Below are 19,150 nucleotides of genomic sequence, written 5' to 3'. Positions count from 1 at the left end.
CTAGGCAGGGTTTACAGACATTTAGTTAAAGGAACATGAGATTGTACGTGATAGCTTTGCATACTTATACGTATGTAATGTCAGCATTTTCATCTTTAGTTTGTGGCGAAGAAAAGTGCACAAACATGCTAAACAATGAACACAACTAAGAACGGAAGCTACAAATGAACGAGTTGAAAAACTGCCACAGAAAACTGCCTATAGGAAACAACAAAGAAGAGTGACCAAGCATGAATAATCTGACACACGCAACTGTGAAATGGACAAGAAGCTCAAGTGAACACGTACAATTCAGCACGTTCTACTCCATTCAAGACATAAACAAAAAGAGCGTCCTTGTTTTGGATACCGTCACACAACGTTGTCGAATAAACGCTTTATTATTTTCTTTTTCAGCACGAACAGAATTCTACTCAAATGAACAACCGAGAGCTGCATCCACATCTTTTATGGCGAAGTGTTCTCTGTTACCTATGTATATATATTCTTTTTTTTTGGTAAAGTAATAACTCTTAGATATACCGATATTGTGCGGCATCTCCTACTAAGAGAAGCTCTCGAACTTCATCGCTGAAAAAAAAAAACCGAGGGCATTTATTTGGGCGAAATAGCTACAGCCTTACGTTATTTCGTAGCTAACGCCTACATAAGAAATTTGTTCGCTCTGAGCGTACTTCCTGACCTCATAATTTGTACGGACAACATATCTAAGAAAATATATGTGTCGACTCACCGCTCATGTATCTATAGAAATACAGACATAAACTACATTCGTTGTAGTCAGTCATGACGTTCGCCTCCAAACACGTTTTCAACCTCCAAAATGACATTATTTTGTACTATGCGATGCGACCCTGTTCGTTGTCGGTGGCATATTGCACGTGCAAATGCCTGACGCAACCAAACCTAACCAAACCAGGAACCATTTCCTTTCCATTACCCTATTATCCATGAATTTTTCCATATACATTGCACGCGAGAAAGGGTGCTACAAAAAATCGGGCGCCGAGACGTTGTGGCACTGATACTCGATTTTTACACCCTGAGAGGGCGTATGCTTAGCTGTTAAGTGAATAATTTGAGTCCTGCAACCATTAACGCCATTACTGAGAAGACTGTCGTAAACTTGTAGCATCAAAGGGTAATCTAGGCGCCCGCAATAACCTGCATCTCCACGAATGGCTAAAATGACTCCGCGCGTCTGCAGTGAGCTAGAAGCCTCCGAATTTACAACCATGACGCTAGCAAAATCGCATAGCTCCCGATAAATGAAAAACCGAAATAAAGAAACAACAGCTGGGTGCCAACTTGCTTATGAAAAATAACATCGCCTGTCGGGAGCCTTCGTGTCGCAAAGCGTGGTGACGCGATGACTAGGAACAACTTCAACCGAGAATGTCAGAAAACACTCTGTTGTTTTGTTTTCAGTGTGTGTTTCTCTTCGAAAACATGTCACGTTCCGGTGAACCCTTTCAACTGAATTAAATGGACGAAAACTCCGCTCAAGCTTTCTTTGTCTCTCTTTCTTGCAGCACTACACATTTGAACTGTTTTTCAAATTACGTTTTCCTAGATGTGACGTGTGTGCTGAGGAGTGCTTAATTAAGTGCACAAAGATTTCCTATTGTTTTCTGTTCCTGCTTAGGCATTGCATCCCCTGTTAGGCCCTTCGGTTCACATCGTATGGTATCAAAGAACACAGTCGGGAAAGGACCCACCAAAAGCAATCGTTAAAACTTGCCATTGAAAACCTAGTGAGAAAAGTAGAAAATTATTATTCATCTTTACTTTGGGAGATTACGTCCATTTCCCGAACTGAAATTGGTGCAAACAGTTTTCCTGCTGATATCTGTAAGAGTTGCCATTAGATATGTTTTATTGATGCCGTAATTGCCTTAACATTTGCACAGACAAGTTTACGGCTACTGCTACATAGGAATGATCAAACCGCTAAGCACAGCCATATATCGTAAGCAAATCGAATGCACCTACAATTAAGGCTTTAATAGAAGGGAACAATCAAACGAAATGACACATGGTCCTGAACTAAGCACTCTGTCGAACATATGCGCACTAAAAATGGAGCTGAAGCTGAATATTGGCGTGCTAGACCTAGAGCTATAAGTGAAAAAGGCTGATTTTTAGCTTACCTGACACTAAGAATGTTGAAAGGTAATGACTCTCAATCACGAGAAGTATAGCAGTTAGATCTTCTCAAGTGTATGCTTTACGCTGTTACAGCTTCCAGAAGGTCAAGTAAAGATAAAAGCACAGAAAGAAAAATCAGCACAGCGCGTCACAAACCTACGTTCAGGAGCATTAAAAGCGTCAACACGAAAGCTACCATACCTTTAGCTCCAGTTTTGGGGAGAGCACAAATTATCAGTCTGATTGGCTGGCGGAGAGAGAGGCCGACTTCAATGAGAAGCTGGAGTTAGCTTGCTTGATGGCCTGGCGATCGAGTCTAGCTCCCGGTACAGCCTGACAACACGAGCTTCACCTTAAAGTTGAACCCGGCGATAAATATCACGTACGGAAGGAATAATACGATGCAGCTAGGGAACTTGTGAATTTTCCAGAATGACGTCAACATTTGTTGAATGCTTCTTTTTTCACACTGAAAGACAGACAATAGGTAAAAGACAAGATTGGTTGCTGAAAAGCTTACTCTAAGTTAATACATACGTGTGCTATTGAGTATCAAGATCGAATAAGCAAGAAATGAGCACGAAAAAAAGGAGAAGGCTATGAACCCCTATCTAAAAAAAGCATAGCTTAGAAAACACCATCGTTCCTCTCCATCTGAACACAACTCGCAGGCTCCCACGGGCATCGGGATTAAAACAGTCTTTCTACCCGCGCACCCAGCGCAGTCGCACGAAAGCTTACATGCTCCAGGCCACGAAAACGGCGGCCTTCATATACTTTTCTTTCTTCCTTTCATATTTTTTTTGTAACAGATATCCCGTTCACAAGAGCAACTAATGCGGTTGGCCACATGTCGGCTCACCGAAACTAATCTTTTCTCCATTCCGCGAAGCTTGGTTTATGCTAAAGATTGTAGGGGGAGGGCGCTAGCTTGAGCAGGTAACTGAGCCTCCTGCTCGTGAACAAAAAAAAAAGAAAAAAAAAAGAAATGCATGCAGGATAACTGCCAAACCATTTCGCTCAGACTAAGGCGATCCCCTCATCATTGGCTTCCATCGCATAACGGACAACCTCATTACCTACCTACGTTGAGGGCGGGACAGTTCCTTTGAATAATAGAAAGCTACAGTTCTCAAAAGTGCGCCAGTCTTAGTGAACGGTAGAACTCTACTTTGCCTCCTCTTGCGGGAACGCACTGTTCACTTCCTCTTTCCTTTTCTTTCTATTCCATTTTGACTTACTCCCTTGCAGGACAGCAAACCGGTTCATCGTGTTCTCAACTTCCTTTCTCTCTCGCGGTGCAGCATTTACTTAATTTCTCCGAAGAACGCTTGCTAAACGGTGGTTGTGACAAGATGCTTAGTAACACGATGGCTGGAGGTTACTAAGCGGCCCCATCATCAACGGAGGCGCTAGCCTCGTTGCCGCAACTCTTCTCAGCTTTCGCTTCCGTACCTCTCACTGTACCGAAAAGCACCCGGCTGTTCGGCTGGCTCAAAATAGCTCAGACTTATATTCACAGTGCCTCAGAAATCGGCCCAATCGATTTCGGAGGATCGCAGCAGCCATTCGAAGATAGTAATAGCATTCCGCCACGCAACATAGAAATAAGCGAAGGATGTTACACATTGCACTTTTTAATCCAATCTTTGTACGTGGAGGTAATAACCCGTTTATCACAGGTTTTCTAGGAATCGCCTACATGCTTCGAATTTTCTTGTACTACTACTCATGGAAGAATACAGCTTTTTGTCATGAGAACTGTCCCCTTAATTGCAAAACAAATTGAATCAATTCACATTACACCAAGTTTACATGACTATATCAAATCAAAAGCACTATAGCGTCGTTAACAAGTACACACAGTATCCGCCTTGCCATTTATTCTCTTTATTGTAGAATGTCATGCATTTCTCACGAGAGAAACAATTGTATTTTTGTGCACAGTTCCTGCGAAACCTTCGCATTATCAATGCTATACGTAAAGCTTATGGAACTAGCAGCTTATATATGTGTTACAGTCCGTAGGACTATAGGGAGCACAGTAGTCGTGCAAACGTCCCGGTGTTTCAGTAGCTCCAATTATTTAATTACGCTAACAGCTTCTTTCACGTCTTGCCTTCGGTCTCTGTCCCAGCGGAACGTCAAGTGAATCCCCTTATCTTTTCAGAAACAGGCCTGCGCTAAAAAGAAGTGGAGAAACAAGACGGGAGGAGCGGAGGGGTGGGAGGGGAGCAGGGGTCGCCAAAACCACGTACAAGCTGCTAAAGAAAGCTGGGTCCCGCAAGAGTCCCGTCTCAAGCAAAAAAAAAAAAAAAAAAAAAAAAGAAAAGAAAAACTCTAATGAGAGGGCGAAGACGAGAGGAGGGGGCATTGAATAGCGTGGTCGACTGTTGCACTACTGGCGAGTATTGTTTCACGGTTGTGTAGTGGGAAGGGGGGGGGGGAGGGTGCGTGAATTGGCACGACGGGATAAAGGGCATGTGCCTTCTGAGGCGCAGCTACGCGCGGATTTCGTTCTTGCTCTGCGGCCATTCCGAATCCGCACGGCAACCGAAGAAGGAGAAACTGGATTTACGAGCCGTGAACTGTTCCCTTACGGCCGGAGTATTGGGGAGGCAAAGGGGTCACATGAGCAGCGATGGCTTCTTCCCGCGCAGGCACTCCCGTTCTTTGTGGCTTCCACCTTGCCAGCATTTTTCCTCCGTCTCCTATACATTTGAATGGCGCTTCTAGAGCTTTATATATATATATATATATATATATTTCTTCCGTCTCTCAGAAACTATTGAAAGCCATGGGCTGCATTGATGGTTCGACGAGAGCGCCAGCCGCACCACACCTTCCCGCTCTCTTTCTTCTCAATATCTTCTTCCTTTTCTTACCTCCTGCATTTCACAGCCGAACCAGAGCCCAAGTCAAATGCCTGCACCCATTGTAGGATTGCAAATTCTGCGCCTCTCCCCAGGGGAGCATGATCGTCGAAAGCAACGCAAACTATTGAAAGCGAAATGTGAAGCGAGGGAGCACGTATTGGCATTTGACAAATGGTTTTTGGGGGCGCTCGCCACAGTCGCCTCCTTCGTTTCGCTTGATATTCTATGTTAGAAGCAAAACAAACAATGCACATACACATTGGGGGAATTGCAATTGCGCCTTTACGGAAGCAATTGTACCCTTTCGAAATGCGCAACGGCTCCCGAAATACAAAAAGCGAAGCCGTATGCAGAAATGAGGCAATGCTTCTGCAAAGAAGCGACGGAACGAAAGAGGACGAACCGTTTACGGCGTCTTCTGAATGCTTGAAGTTGCTGCATGCTTTCACTTGGTACGTGATACTTTCCGTAAAAGAATAAAAGAATATGGACTAATGGACGTGAATGTGCTGTAACCTGTTGTACGTTTCTGCTGCTCTCGCACTATGATAAAGTATGGTTTTCTGAGAGCCAGAGAAAAATTAAAGACGGGTAAGTTAACCATGATAGAACTTGGTTGGCTGGTCTACACGTGGGGCATTGCCAAAAATAAATCTATACCTGTATATCCAGTATGGTATTTCAAGTAAGCAGAATTAAAAGGGGGGAGGGGCAGAGAAGCGTGTTGAAACTATTGAACACCGACGGAGCAGAAGGCTTAGTATTTTCTCATCGGTAGCTGACTTAATAGCCTAGAGTCAGTTGCATGTGATGATTAGCCTAAAGCGAAAGCGCTGGTAACACTGTAGCGAGCTTTCGAGTTATACTACCTCGGTAGCACTTAGCCCAACCCGTGTGCGGACAAGTATCACGTACCTACTGAAAGCATGCACCGACTTTAAGCAGGCATACAAAAGACGCTGATGAGACGTTATGAGCACATAGGGCCCTATAGCGTAAAACAATTCCAATTTGTTTTTATTCGAATCTCCTGACGTCCAATTTGCGTCTCCACCAACGCTTGCATAGGGCGGTCACCCGCAGGGTTGTCTGAAAACACCCCCCCCCCCCCCCCAATCAAACGCTCTCTCGTTCATACGAGGTCACTTTTATTTGCTTGAAAAACGAATAACACTGCCTACACTGAGCGGCTTGTCTTATCTAATTGGCAGACAAGAGGCGAGGAGCACGTTGAAGTGGAGAGTGATTTGATGGGTACGGAGCCACTGCACAGAATACGGATAACCGGATGAAGAAGGTGGTGCCGCGGCGTCTGCGATGGGTCCGCTTTCCCTTACTTGGCTTAAGGTGGCTGGTCGGAAATTGCGGCGGCATGCAACGGAAAGTTAAGAATGCCGCTAAAACAGATCTTCAACAAAGAAGAGTTGGCAGAACAAGGTTGTAAACGTGCCGAAAGTGCTATAAAACGTTACACGGCCACGCAAAAAGCTTTATTATACGCAAATAAACCCATGATGCTCCCGGCAGGTTCGAGTAGCAAGTGCGTGAGCGATCGGCGGCAGCCATCTTTTATTCCTTTTGAAACGGGCAGCCTGCGGCTATTCAGAAGAAAATTCAATTTTTTTCGGCATATTAATGCACCTTTACGCGTACACGTTACTTTGACGCGGTGAGTTTTTGCGTTTTTGTGACGTCGCGTGACAGGCAGATGTAGTGGGTGCAGCCCGAAAACTTTTGACCAATAGCCGAGGGCTAACTGCGAAAAGCGTCGAATCAGAAATAACTATTTTTCTTTTGTTCGGCCAAATCATGCATAATCAGTGTCTACACGTGATATCAGATGGGGTGCTATCGCTGTTTTCATGACGTTGTGTGACAGATAGGTGAAGTGAGGGTGGAGGAGGAGGAGGAATAAACTTTATTTGCGCACAGCAGATTTGAGACCTAGGCCTCTACCTAAATGACGGCCTCGAGCCCTTGGGCCCTGGCGGCATCTTCGGCCTGCTGGATTGCCTTGAGTTGGTCTTCCGGTGCACAGCTGAGCAACGCGGTCTCCCACTGCTCTCTGGTCTTAATTATTTTATTCTGTATGGGTGTGCGAGGACAAGCCCAAACCATATGTTGTAGGTCCGCCCTTTCTTCACAGAATCTACATCTATCCGTCTCAAAAAGTTTTTGACCAATCGCGGAGGGCTGATTTCAGAATTAGAATAGAAAACTTTGGAATAGTTTTACGTTGTAGAGCCGATAGTTGACAGTTCTTTTACCACCCGCCCTTGTTGCATTTGGGATATTCATTGATTATACACTAAACTGCGAATTTAGTCTGTCTTCTGTCATTAATTTATGTGGCTTCTCGTGTAGGATCCTAGTGATGTAGAAATTACAGAGAAGTTTATCAATTTCAGCAACTTAACCATAGCTCACTAGCAGAAACAAGGTAAGCGCAAACATTTCACAGCGAAGCTGTATATGCCTAGGCGAAATGCTCGCGGTGCGACCACAGAAACCCTAGTGCAAGGGTATGAGCCAATGTTTAGGGGGGTATCAGCCATTGCATTCGCCTTAAGGGACGGATGGACATATTTCTCGTTGGGTAGGCATAGAAATGTTGCGCATTTAAAACACATACATTTAACTACACATTACAGCAAATCTCTATATGCCTAGGCGAAAGGCTCGCAGCTCAACCACAGAAACCCTCCGGCGGAAGGTGCGGTGCGCCATTGTCCATGCCGATAGCGACGTCGTGTCTCTCTCGCAGTAGAGGGCTCGCAGTCTATCTCCGACTTCGCCATAGCTTCAAAAATGTGTCCCTGTCCTTAACTAAATGAAATGTGCTGCACCGGAGTGTCACTTGGTAACTACAGTTCATAACTGAGTCACAAACACTGATTAACTCATTATAAAACACACATGCGTAACATAATTCAGAAATGCTTTGCTGAACCCGCTGGATTAACACAATGAACGCTCATTGCAGCCCTCCATGATGGAGATTATGCCAAGCCCAGTGTGCAGCGTTTAAAATAAACACTGTGATAAACACAACCAAACGTGTGCGTAACCTCGTTAAGAAACACAAATACGTAACCACTAATTGAGAAAGAGTTTAATAAACCATCGGAATGAACCCATAAACACCAGGGCCGCACATTTCAGCATCGCTGGTTTGCCCTCTGTACGGCGTGCGTGGGCATTAATTTAAATTGTTTGACACACGAAGTATAATTTTTGCACAGTAATAGAAAAAAGCCAATGAATTCTCACCATCTTAGCCGTTTATTTTTTGCGTCAGCCACAATAAGCACATATGTGGACTAATAACTAGTTAAAGCTGCACGGTACAGCACATTGAGAATGAATGCCCAGCTAACCAAGTATCAAAATTTTAATCGGTGATTGATCAAAAGTCGTTATGGACTAATTCTTGTCATGAACCCGTGGCGAGAAGTCTACAGTTTTCTTATTTTCGTCTTTTTTTCTATCGCAGTTATTTTGATGTGTGCGTCACCGGACACGATAAGGGAGATCATGCTTGCCGCTCTCGAGCTCAACATGGTGGGCAGCGGAGAGTACGTCTTCTTCTCGGTGGAGCTGTTCAGCAGGTAAGAAAAATTCACCAGTGAGTGCAGACGCAGTCTATTTGATCCCTGTTCTCTTCGTGTCTTCGACGGAGTTTAAAAATTCACGAGCGATAGCAGTGAATATTGCACGTGTCTTTTTTATACAATATTTTTCATTTACAATTTGTTTATACACTATCTCGCTAAGTACGAGATCGTATGTAAATTCGCAGTTGGAGCGGTGGCTTGTCCTTAGGAAAACGCTCCTGTACTGAGTACTGGAGGCAAGTTGAATGACCCTGGCTGGTGAAATTTAATCAGGCGTCTTTAATTTATGGTGGTGTCTCACATCGCCCTTACACTGCTTTGGGTTGTTAAAACTCATTCATTATTCACTTATGTGCCTAAGAGTACTGGTGGCAAGGCTCCTGCTGCAGAACCGCTTGCACTTCTTACGCTTCCGCGTATGGAAAAAAGTGCACTAGTTCGAAAGACAACCGACTTCTAAGCGAATGATACAATAAAACATGAAAACCAAAGTGAGCTTCCTCGAGCATTGGGTCAACTACCAGCGGCAGAATAAGAAGCTCTCCACCCGAGCTTCGACTCCGCTATCCGTGGGTGCTTCTTGCAGGATAGAAAGCAGCGGGCAAGGGTGTCGCGCTATATATGCTCGATTACTTACAGACAGAGCAGAAACAGTTTTGTGGCCGTTGCGGCAGCGTCATGTTTCAAATTTGCATTAATGTAGGAGCTAGTTTGCAGCTTCCGCTACCTTCCTTCAACTTGCGTAGCGTAACACGGCTACAAGTGTGACGAAATTTAATTAATGTTCATGTTTCGTGTTCTGAGTGAAAAAAACATGTCGACATGTGTAACAGAGAAGGCAATTTTAAACTAGTTGTTTAGGAAATCATATTTAACATGTACTTTCTCAGAAACATGCTTTTACTACAGGTGGATAAGGATTGATTGCTTTTAATCAATCAGGCCATCGTAGACTGAAGTTTCATGACACAATCATTAACGCACTGTTCAGTTCACATAAAAGAACGTACGCCAACCTTCCAAGCGCTTATGAACCATGAAAGAAAACGTCACCACCCACTTGCGCGTTCGGCAGCACTAACACATTTCAGGAGAGGTGCAATCAAGTGATAGAGAAATGTGCAGAATATAATCAGCCCTTATATATAGCTTTCATTGATTACGAGAAAGCGTTTTATTCAGTCGAAACCTCAGCAGTCATGGAGGCATTACGGAATCAGGGTGTAGATGAGCCATATGTAAAGATACTGGAATATATCTATAGCGGCTCCACAGCCACCGTAGTCCTCCACAAAGAAAGCAACAAAATCCCTATAAAGAAAGGCGTCAGACAGGGAGATACAATATCTCCAATGCTATTCACAGCATGTTTACAGGAGGTATTCAGAGGTCTGGAGTGGGAAGAATTGGGGATAAAAGTTGATGGAGAATACCTTAGCAACTTGCGATTCGCTGATGATATTGCCTTGCTTAGTAACTCAGGAGACCAATTGCAATGCATGCTCACTGACCTGGAGAGGCAAAGCAGAAGGGTGGGTCTGAAAATTAATCTGCAGAAAACTAAAGTAATGTTTAACAGGCTCGGAAGAGAACAGCAGTTTACGATAGGTAGCGAAGCACTGGAAGGGGTAAGGGAATACATCTACTTAGGGCAGGTAGTGACCACGGATCCGGATCATGAGACTGAAATAACCAGAAGAATAAGAATGGGCTGGGGGGCGTTTGGCAGGCATTCTCAAATCATGAACAGCAGGTTGCCACTATCCCTCAAAAGGAAAGTGTATAACAGCTGTGTGTTACCAGTACTCACATATGGGGCAGAAACCTGGAGGCTTACGAAAAGGGTTCTGCTGAAATTGAGGACGACGCAACGAGCTATGGAAAGAAGAATGATGGGTGTGACGTTAAGGGATAAGAAAAGAGCAGATTGGGTGAGGCAACAAACGCGGGTAAACGACATCTTAGTTGAAATCAAGAAAAAGAAATGGACATGGGCCGGACATGTAATGAGGAGGGAAGATAACCGATGGTCACTAAGGGTTACGGACTGGATTCCAAGGGAAGGGATACGTAGCAGGGGGCGGCAGAAAGTTAGGTGGGCGGATGACATTAAGACGTTTGCAGGGACAAAATGGCCACAATTAGTACATGACCGGGGTAGTTGGAGAAGTATGGGAGAGGCCTTTGCCCTGCAGTGGGCGTAACTAGGCTGATGATGATGATGATATATATATATATATATATATATATATATATATATATATATATATATATATATATATATATATATATATATATATATATATATATATATATATATAGGGCATCTGCTGATTAAAAAAATGGCTGTGGCTTAGCTAAGGTTAAGCCCAGGATGCGAAGCATACTAGCCTTTATTTTAGTTGTTGAACCACTGTTTAGCCTGGTGAACTGCTGTTGCTTGGCTATATTTGGTTCGGCTAGACGAAGAAACAACTCATGCGTTACTCTGCTTCGCCTTCAAGAGCGGAACGCGACAGCGTTCCCGTCGACCCGCCAAGGGGTGTAAGACAATGGGCTTCGGCGCAGCGACTACGCGCCCCGCATTGGACGCGGTGAGCGTCGAGCAACGCAGCGTTCGGCGCGGCAACGAAATGTGCGCCTGAGCAAGCGACGCACGCCTGAGCCTTAGAAACAGCTCGTTTCTAAGGCAACACCGCATTCACTAGAGGCGCTTTTGTACCGCTTTGAAGCATCGTACTCGTGGCTCAGTGGTAGCGTCTCCGTCTCACACTCCGGAGACCCTGGTTCGATTCCCACCCAGCCCATCTTGCAAGAGTTGAGCCAAAGCCACCTAGAAACAAGCGCAGCTGCTTATATACCGCCGCGACGCCGCGAGCGACGGCGCGAGTTGGAGCCCCGTTTCTCCTCTGTCGTGACGTCACGGTGTCACGTGGTATGGCATGGGGTCACTAAAGATCATTGAAGGCGACACCGCCGCGCCTGAGGAGCTGGGTTGGGCTCTAGTAATATGCTTCGCATAAAAGCAAATGTCCGCGCCTCCGCAGAAGGAGGGGCAGTATGGGAACGCTGGCTTGATGAGCCGCATCGGAGCCAGCTGCGGAAGAAGACGACGAGGACGACGAACGCGCGAGCGCGTTTGCAAGAGCGCGTTTGCGCGGTTAGTCCGAGGGACTGCGACGCTCAACCTATGAACGGGCACATATGAGCTGCGCTCTAACAGAAACGACAAATAAAGCTCATTAAAGAAAGGAACATAGGTTTATCAATGGCTTTATACGAAATTAACTAAATTGGTACCAAACAGCTTGGAAAAAGACCGGCAACCCAGCTTCTGTTACGGGGCGCTCCGGAATTTGGTTATTGTTGCAATTAGCCACGTGGACTAAGGCAGCGACCCCCTCTTTCCACGAACCACCTGCCGACCGTTGTTAGTGCAGCAGTGCCTATTCGGGCGCGGCCGTCGCCGCTGGGCTGTGGTAAGCGAGCTCCAACGACAGATCGTTCTGATCGCCACAGCTATAACATAATTGCATTTCGCGCTGATCAGAGCCCTGCACGGGCCTCTACCGCACGGAGAAAATTAGTCCACGTCTTGCCTCGAAGAACCGGCAGCCACAGAAAAAAAAACTAGACAAGCTAGCAAGGAGATACCGATGGAGAACAAGCGGGCTTTCTATATGACCGGGCTGCCCAGATTGGATCAGTAGCTCTTCTCGGAGCCGTGGAAATTTATTCGCGGAGGCCACGTGGATGACGCGTTTCTCAATGCCTCCTCGGAGCACAAATATGCGAGACCAATAGTAGTTTCTGTTTAGCACCAACTCGCGAGAGAGAAGGGGTGGCTCGCTCAGATAATCTAGTTATGAGCGGTGTCAATTGCCCGGTATCGCCTTGGCGACGTGATGTAATATAAGCCATCAGCTTGATAGCCATCAAGTAAACAAACCGTTGTCGTTTATTAAGGTTGCTAGTGGGGAGACGTTCGCATTTATAGCCAGGTATCTGGCGTTGGTGCGACGAAAGGCTAGAACGAGACCACGTGGTCTTTCACACCCGGCAGTGAGACCAACCTTCCTCTCTGTTCGCCCAGCGGCAAGGTAAAATACACAATTGTTTTGCTGTGGCGCGTGCTGAATGGCGAGAAAATTAGGACTTACCTAACTCTTTTTTTTCCTTGCCGAATAAAACATTCACACTTCTTATTAGGAACTCATCAACTCTTGCTGAACGGCTTTGAGTTTAACTGGATTAGCATTGTGTTCTAAATCTCAAGAAATTACTAGTCCGTTCAACTTTGTTGAAAAGCGTTGCGTTTTGGGTGAGTGGATTGTACGTGGTTCTTATTAAACTTTTGCGCGCACAAAGACAGGACGTCAAAAGGCAGGACGTCGAACGAAGAAGGGACACACTAGCGCGTTCGACGTCCTGTCTTTGTGCGCGCAAAAGTTTAATAAGAACCACGTTCAATTTTGGGTTTATCGGAAGCGACATTAGTTTTGTTTTTACCAATTTTGAATTGATCAAAAGCGACGGTAATATGAATTGCTGGAAATCAGATCAGCATTCGAGGGTGCAGATAAGTGCCTTCCTGCGCGGTGCTGGAAAAAAAAAAAGGACGAAAAATCAACCGACTTCTTTCTTACGCAGCATGCAAGTGTAAACTTTTTGCTTAAACGTGAGCTAGAAACACTATGCGAAGCTTCGTGACGGCGCTTTATTCGCACTTTTCCAAGCGTTCTTTTTCCTTAACCCTACGAATAATCACCTGCACAATATTGGATTTGTACTTTCACAGAGGGTGTACTTATGCTCGGTTTTCATTCTTGCCTAACTATATTGAACAAAAAGTGAATCGAGACAAGCATGTGAACAAAGCGACGGCAAAATGGTTAAAACCGTTACAATAGCATAAAATATGTTCGAATTTATAGAGAGGAATGAAAGCAAACCTTAGATCGACAGACACACTTTACACAGGTTAACTTTCATTTCATCTTTGCTCCTCTTAAAGGAGCCCGTATCGTTCACAGTTAAAGGAGCCTGATGGTTCCGCATTTTTAGTGTGGAATCTAGGTAATCGGCTTCCAATGTTAAGAGCTACACGTGCTTCCCCAAAGTAATCGTCAGGCATTCTCGGGCGTCTGTCCTTAGCCGCAACGACAGCCGCAAGCCCTGGTACCGCAAGGGCGACCCCGAGGCGAAGAACGCTTTAGCCCAGAAGGCCTACGAGGCGCTGCTCACCGTCATCGCAAGGACACCTGAGACGGAGGACTTCATCAATTTCTCCCAGGAGGTCAAGAAACTGGCCCTGGAAAAATTCAACTTCTCATTTGGAAATGAAGAGGTACGTCTTCCACTCTGTTACAAGATTCCACCAGAAGGTATGTATGCATGGGGCATGTATGTTACATATATATATATATATATATATATATATATATATATATATATATATATATATATATATATATGCAGGTTGTCCCAACTATCATGCACCAATATTTAAATACACGTTAATGCCACGTAGCTAGACAGAACCAAGGTAATGTTGTTTGCTGTCGCTTGGAGATACTCAGATTACTTCTTGCATTTGGCCAAATTACATTATTTGTCTGATAAATAAATAAACTCCTCAAGTGTAATAATTAGGTGAAAAGCGTCAATGAGAAAATTGTAGAGGGACATGAAAAACTCCCGATACAGCTTTCTGCTGCTCAATACGTGCTACACAAAAGTGTATTTCCGAGCGTGAAAGAAGCCCGCGAATACACGTGAAGTGCCTCTAGCGACTAGTCGGCGGCAACGTTGTGTATGCGCGCGCGCGTCTGTGTGTGTGTGTGTATGTGTGTGTGTGTGTGTGTGTGTGTGTGTGTGTGTGTGTGTGTGTGTGTGTGTGTGTGTGTGTGTGTGTGTGTGTGTGTGTGTGTGTGTGTGTGTGTGTGTGTGTGTGTGTGTGTGTGTGCGTGTCTGCGAGCGTGCGTGCGTGCGTGCGGGTCTGTGTGTGTGTGTGTCTGTGCGGGTGGGTGATATGCATAACTGTGAAGCAAATTTTAAGAAGACCCCTAATCTGGGTAGCCGATGCTGCTTCTTTAGCGATGCCTGTAGTAGGCGAGGGAAACAGCATTGAAATCGCGGGAATCTTCGCAGGTGCTTTGCAAGTGCTTCCGCCACGGCGGCCTCTATACCGAAGGCGAGAAATCTCGGCAGATAAAGAGGGTTTATTCGCGATACGCACGCCATTTTATTAAAAGGAGATGGAGCGCGAGTGATTAGAATACCTCTCTTCGATCAGCCCTGCTTTGTTTGCCAGAATTGGATTAAGCACGCAACGGTAGTCGCTGTATGGTAATGACTTGCTAAAGAAAGGCGAGCCACAGGAAATAACTTGCGAATAAATAAGCAATGATTGCATTTTGCAGTATTATAACTGGGAAATTGTTGCATAATTAGTTGTTTTCATGGCAACAGAAAAAAACACACAGGAACGTATAATCACATCCGCAGAGAGTTTCCTGAATAAGCTCCATGATCCCGCGATTTTACCGTGATGCTGCGCCTAGTTCAACTTGTGATGGCAAAGAAAACTTGCATCTTCTTGGGGTGTTAATTTTGAATCGCAGTAAGTGATCTTTTTTTTAAATCAGCGAATTGTGTGGAGTTAAACATCGTGTCCTTTCTAGATGTCAACTTGTTCGGTATTATGTGTTTAATACTGTGCAGGAGTGACCCTGACTTAAGAGATCGCATTTTGTTCAACCTGCTCAGCCAGCGCCACATGCGATCACTAATCATAATGAGAGTCACAGATGCAATGCCATAATTCTGAAACATTCAATGGCAATATATAACACACTTCTGAAATAAGTAAAACTCGTTCATTAGTCTTTAAGATGAGTGCATTCAACAGTTTGTGGCAGTTAATTAAGGCAGCCAGGGTTCATTGTGCGTTCAGTTACTATGGATAGTGTAAACAGCACTTGAGCTTTGCAGTACGTCCATCCTCAAAGTTTCTTGATATCCGGCGTTCCATATCATGGAGGGCGTCAGAAAAAGTTTTTAGGGAAAAACGTGTAACGACACACACCTATTTCTCGCACATTACGATGACAGAATATGTGAAAAGCAATGCCAGACTCCGGTATATTTTCTGTAGGCTGATCTTCCATAAAATTTCAATTTGAAGCATGTAAAATAACTATTAGTTATATATTATTACTACTGTGAGTTATAATGTAATATATGATGTATGTTGCTTGATTCCATTCCCTGAAGTCGCCTTTCTGCACTGGGCTCTGAAAAAATGCCTCCATTTGCTGAAAGACGGTGTGTACTTCTGTGTAAGTAGGCAGCTAGCTCATGATGACATGTTAGTCATGTGTTTAGCAACACATGCAGCGCGTGCACAGACGCGCGCGCGCACGCACGCACGCACACACACACACACGCGCGCACACACACATACACACACAAAAAAAAACTATATATATATAAGGATATGTATCACGCAGGCGGCTTAATATATGTAGCCCGGCCACCATGGGTTGTATTTAGGCATGCTAATAGGGGTACATTTAAACTTGTTTTCATTATATTACGGCTATTTCTTCAAATAACTTCGTTATGTAAATTGACGTGTCTATCATCATCATCATCATCATGAGCATGACCATCACCTTTTATGTCCATCGTAAGACGAAGACATCCCCCATCTATCTCCAATTATCCCTGCCTTGCGCCAGGTGACACCATATCGGGGCTGCAAATCTCCCAGTTTCATCACACCACCTAGTTTCTTGTCGTCCTTGAATGCACTTTCCGTCGATTAGCACGCATTATGCAACTCTAATAGTCCACTGGTTATCTCCCTACGCATTACATGGCCTGCCCAGCTTGAGTTTTTTCTCCTGAGGTTAACTAGAATATCGGCTATCCCCGTTTGCTCTGTAATTCACACCGCAGTCTCCCTGTCTCTAACGTTACGCGTTACATTTTTCTCGTTGAGCCGTTCTTAATTTCTTCTCAAGCTTCAGTGTTAACCTCCAAGTTTCTGCCCTCACATGCTATTACTGGTAGAACACAATGGTTGTACACGTTTATTTTCAAGGATAATGGTAAGTGGCTTGTCATGACATGGTAATGCCAGCCGTATGCAGTACAAACCATTTTTATTCTGCTGTGAATTTCCTTCTCATGATCAGGGCCTATCGTGAGTAACTGACCCAGATAATTGTACTCTTGCACTGATTCCAATCAATCAATCAATCAATCAATCAATCAATCAATCAATCAATCAATCAATCAATCAATCAATCAATCAATCAATCAATCAATCAATCAATCTCTTTTCAGGTAAACAACTTTGTTGCCGCCTTCCACGAGGCTGTCATCCTCTACTCAATTGCGTTGAACGAAACGCTTAGTGGAGGTGGGAGCATAATAAACGGCTCAGAGATCACCCGCAGAATGTGGAACCGGACGTTCACAGGTACGTTGTCTTGCTTTTCAATTGCGCCTTAACAGCATTCGCCTATGTACATTAACGGTACAAGGCAAGCCGTGGCACGCTAATTACATTTAAGGTATATCTGCACAGCATTGCATGGTGTCCTCAGAATATTCAAACTACGACAAAACTTTTGCGCCTGCGGGCATGTTATATTCATATTTACGCTCAGAAACGTGAGGCACATCTTTCCGCCCAAATGCTCAAGCATAATTTACAATGTATCGCATATTCTTTTCCCAATACAAGAGAGTTGGCAGAAGGTGAACCTAATGTGATCGCCTTCGGGAACTCCGACAACGGAGAATTCACATAAATACTAGAACAATGAAGTTCGACAAAAAGCAACTGTTGGCGAAATGAAGCAAGTACTTATCAGCGACCATATTATGACGCCGCACCGGAGGAACGTAGAAGAGGAACAAGGAGTAGCGCGAGGTTTTGGTGGTTGGCTGTTTCGGATCATCTCATGTCATCTCTACCACATTCACCCTTTGCACTGAAAATAAAGTAAATTATTACATCCCTAACAACTGTAGTGGAGGTGCTAGGCAATGGCCGCACTGCACAACCCAGTTCTACAAGACCTTCGAAGAATCAGAAGTCTGGCCGGACTACGAGTGGAAACAACAGGCACAGCCGACGCCAAAGCAGGCAGTTCACCGAACACCGCCGAAGAGGGCGTCGGTCAAGTCAGCCAGAGATGAAGGCAGCTTAGCTACTAGAAGCCGGAAGCACGAGTATTCTCAGGGGAAATAGATGAAGACGTCGTGAAGATGAAGACATGCTGAGCCACTAAGAAAGCGTAAGCCGTCATAACGGACGGAGTACGTCGGTGCAGCTTGGGAGCGTTGTATTTTTTCTCGCCAGCACCGCTCTTGTTTGGTTTGAAAAATCATGAACACGTGCTGACCACTTGGGAAAAATTTGTCCAGAAATTGAAAGCCTGCTTTGGAGACTCGACCTACAAAAAGAAGAAAGCGTAACACGTGCTCTCGCGCAAATCTCAGTTGTCCGTCGAAACGTGTACAACGTACATTGAAGAAATATTTACGCTTTGTGGAATGCTAAACGCGAATACGTTTCACGAAGACAAAGTAAGACATCTGGTTAAAGGCATCGCTGAAGTCGTTCACAATTTTAAGAAAACATACTCACTCCTTGCCAATTAGGTAAGTAATGTCGCGTGTTCGAGGCTTTGAAGATTAAGGATCTTACCGAAATTCGTGTGCTTGGACAACGTCACCACAGTTGCAAGTATGGCAGTCGCTGCCTGCGATGTCTCGCGCGTGCGTCGAGTGGTTCAAGATGAGCTAGCATGACCTAGCACGTTGGTTATCAGTGTGAATTTGACGGGTGTATTCCAGAACCAACAACAAAATGGTCACCAGAACATCACAACGAGTGCCGACCGTCATCTGAAGAGGCATATGATCATGCCACACATATACGTCAATGTCTTTTGAAGGTACAAATGAGAACGGCGTGAGTGGCATAGTCGATGGGAATGGCTGTTCGGCTTACAGACCCTTACATTTTATTTCTTTGTAGCCCTACCAACGAAATGGAGTTGAACGAGCTTTCTTCGAACACGCTGCATGCATCGTTCCTAGAGGGTTCATGTTTCGTGTTAATCTGACTGGAATGGGAATGCTAAAGCAATGTTCGCTGTTTACCATGATGCGTGGTTTTATTCCAGCAAGTTTAGCATTTGTATTCTACAGCGATCGCGCCTGAGTTGCCGCTTAGTGTCACTGCGTAGTCGGTGCGCTCTGGTTTCCTACGACGGTGCACACACAACGTGACAGGCAAAAGAAAATGCTGTGAGAAACAGCGTCACAAGTTGCCTTCAGCGCACATAACGCTTCCATCGATCTACGCGAGGGCAATGCTGAAGACACGTACCCTGTTGACGGCTCATCTGGCATTGGCGTCTCTTCAATGTCAGTGTCCTGGACAGTCTGCATGCCCGAACAAGAGTGCAAAATGTACTTAAGCCAGCGGCC

General features: G+C 44.9%; 1 protein-coding gene across 1 annotated transcript in view; it reads left to right on the top strand.

The window, feature by feature from the left end:
• LOC142582444 (atrial natriuretic peptide receptor 1-like) overlaps positions 1-19,150 on the top strand; it is a 173,556-nt gene that overhangs the window by 59,128 nt on the left and 95,278 nt on the right. The window contains exons 2-4 of the mRNA XM_075692167.1: positions 8,518-8,632; positions 13,793-13,985; positions 16,991-17,126. Of these exons, the coding sequence (XP_075548282.1) occupies positions 8,518-8,632; positions 13,793-13,985; positions 16,991-17,126 (444 nt within the window). The remainder of the gene's footprint in view (positions 1-8,517; positions 8,633-13,792; positions 13,986-16,990; positions 17,127-19,150) is intronic.

Source organism: Dermacentor variabilis, chromosome 5, assembly GCF_050947875.1.
Source record: "Dermacentor variabilis isolate Ectoservices chromosome 5, ASM5094787v1, whole genome shotgun sequence".
Taxonomy (NCBI): Eukaryota; Metazoa; Arthropoda; class Arachnida; order Ixodida; family Ixodidae; genus Dermacentor; species Dermacentor variabilis.
Note: the sequence above shows the minus strand (reverse complement) of the source record. Positions and strands in the feature narration are given on the sequence as shown.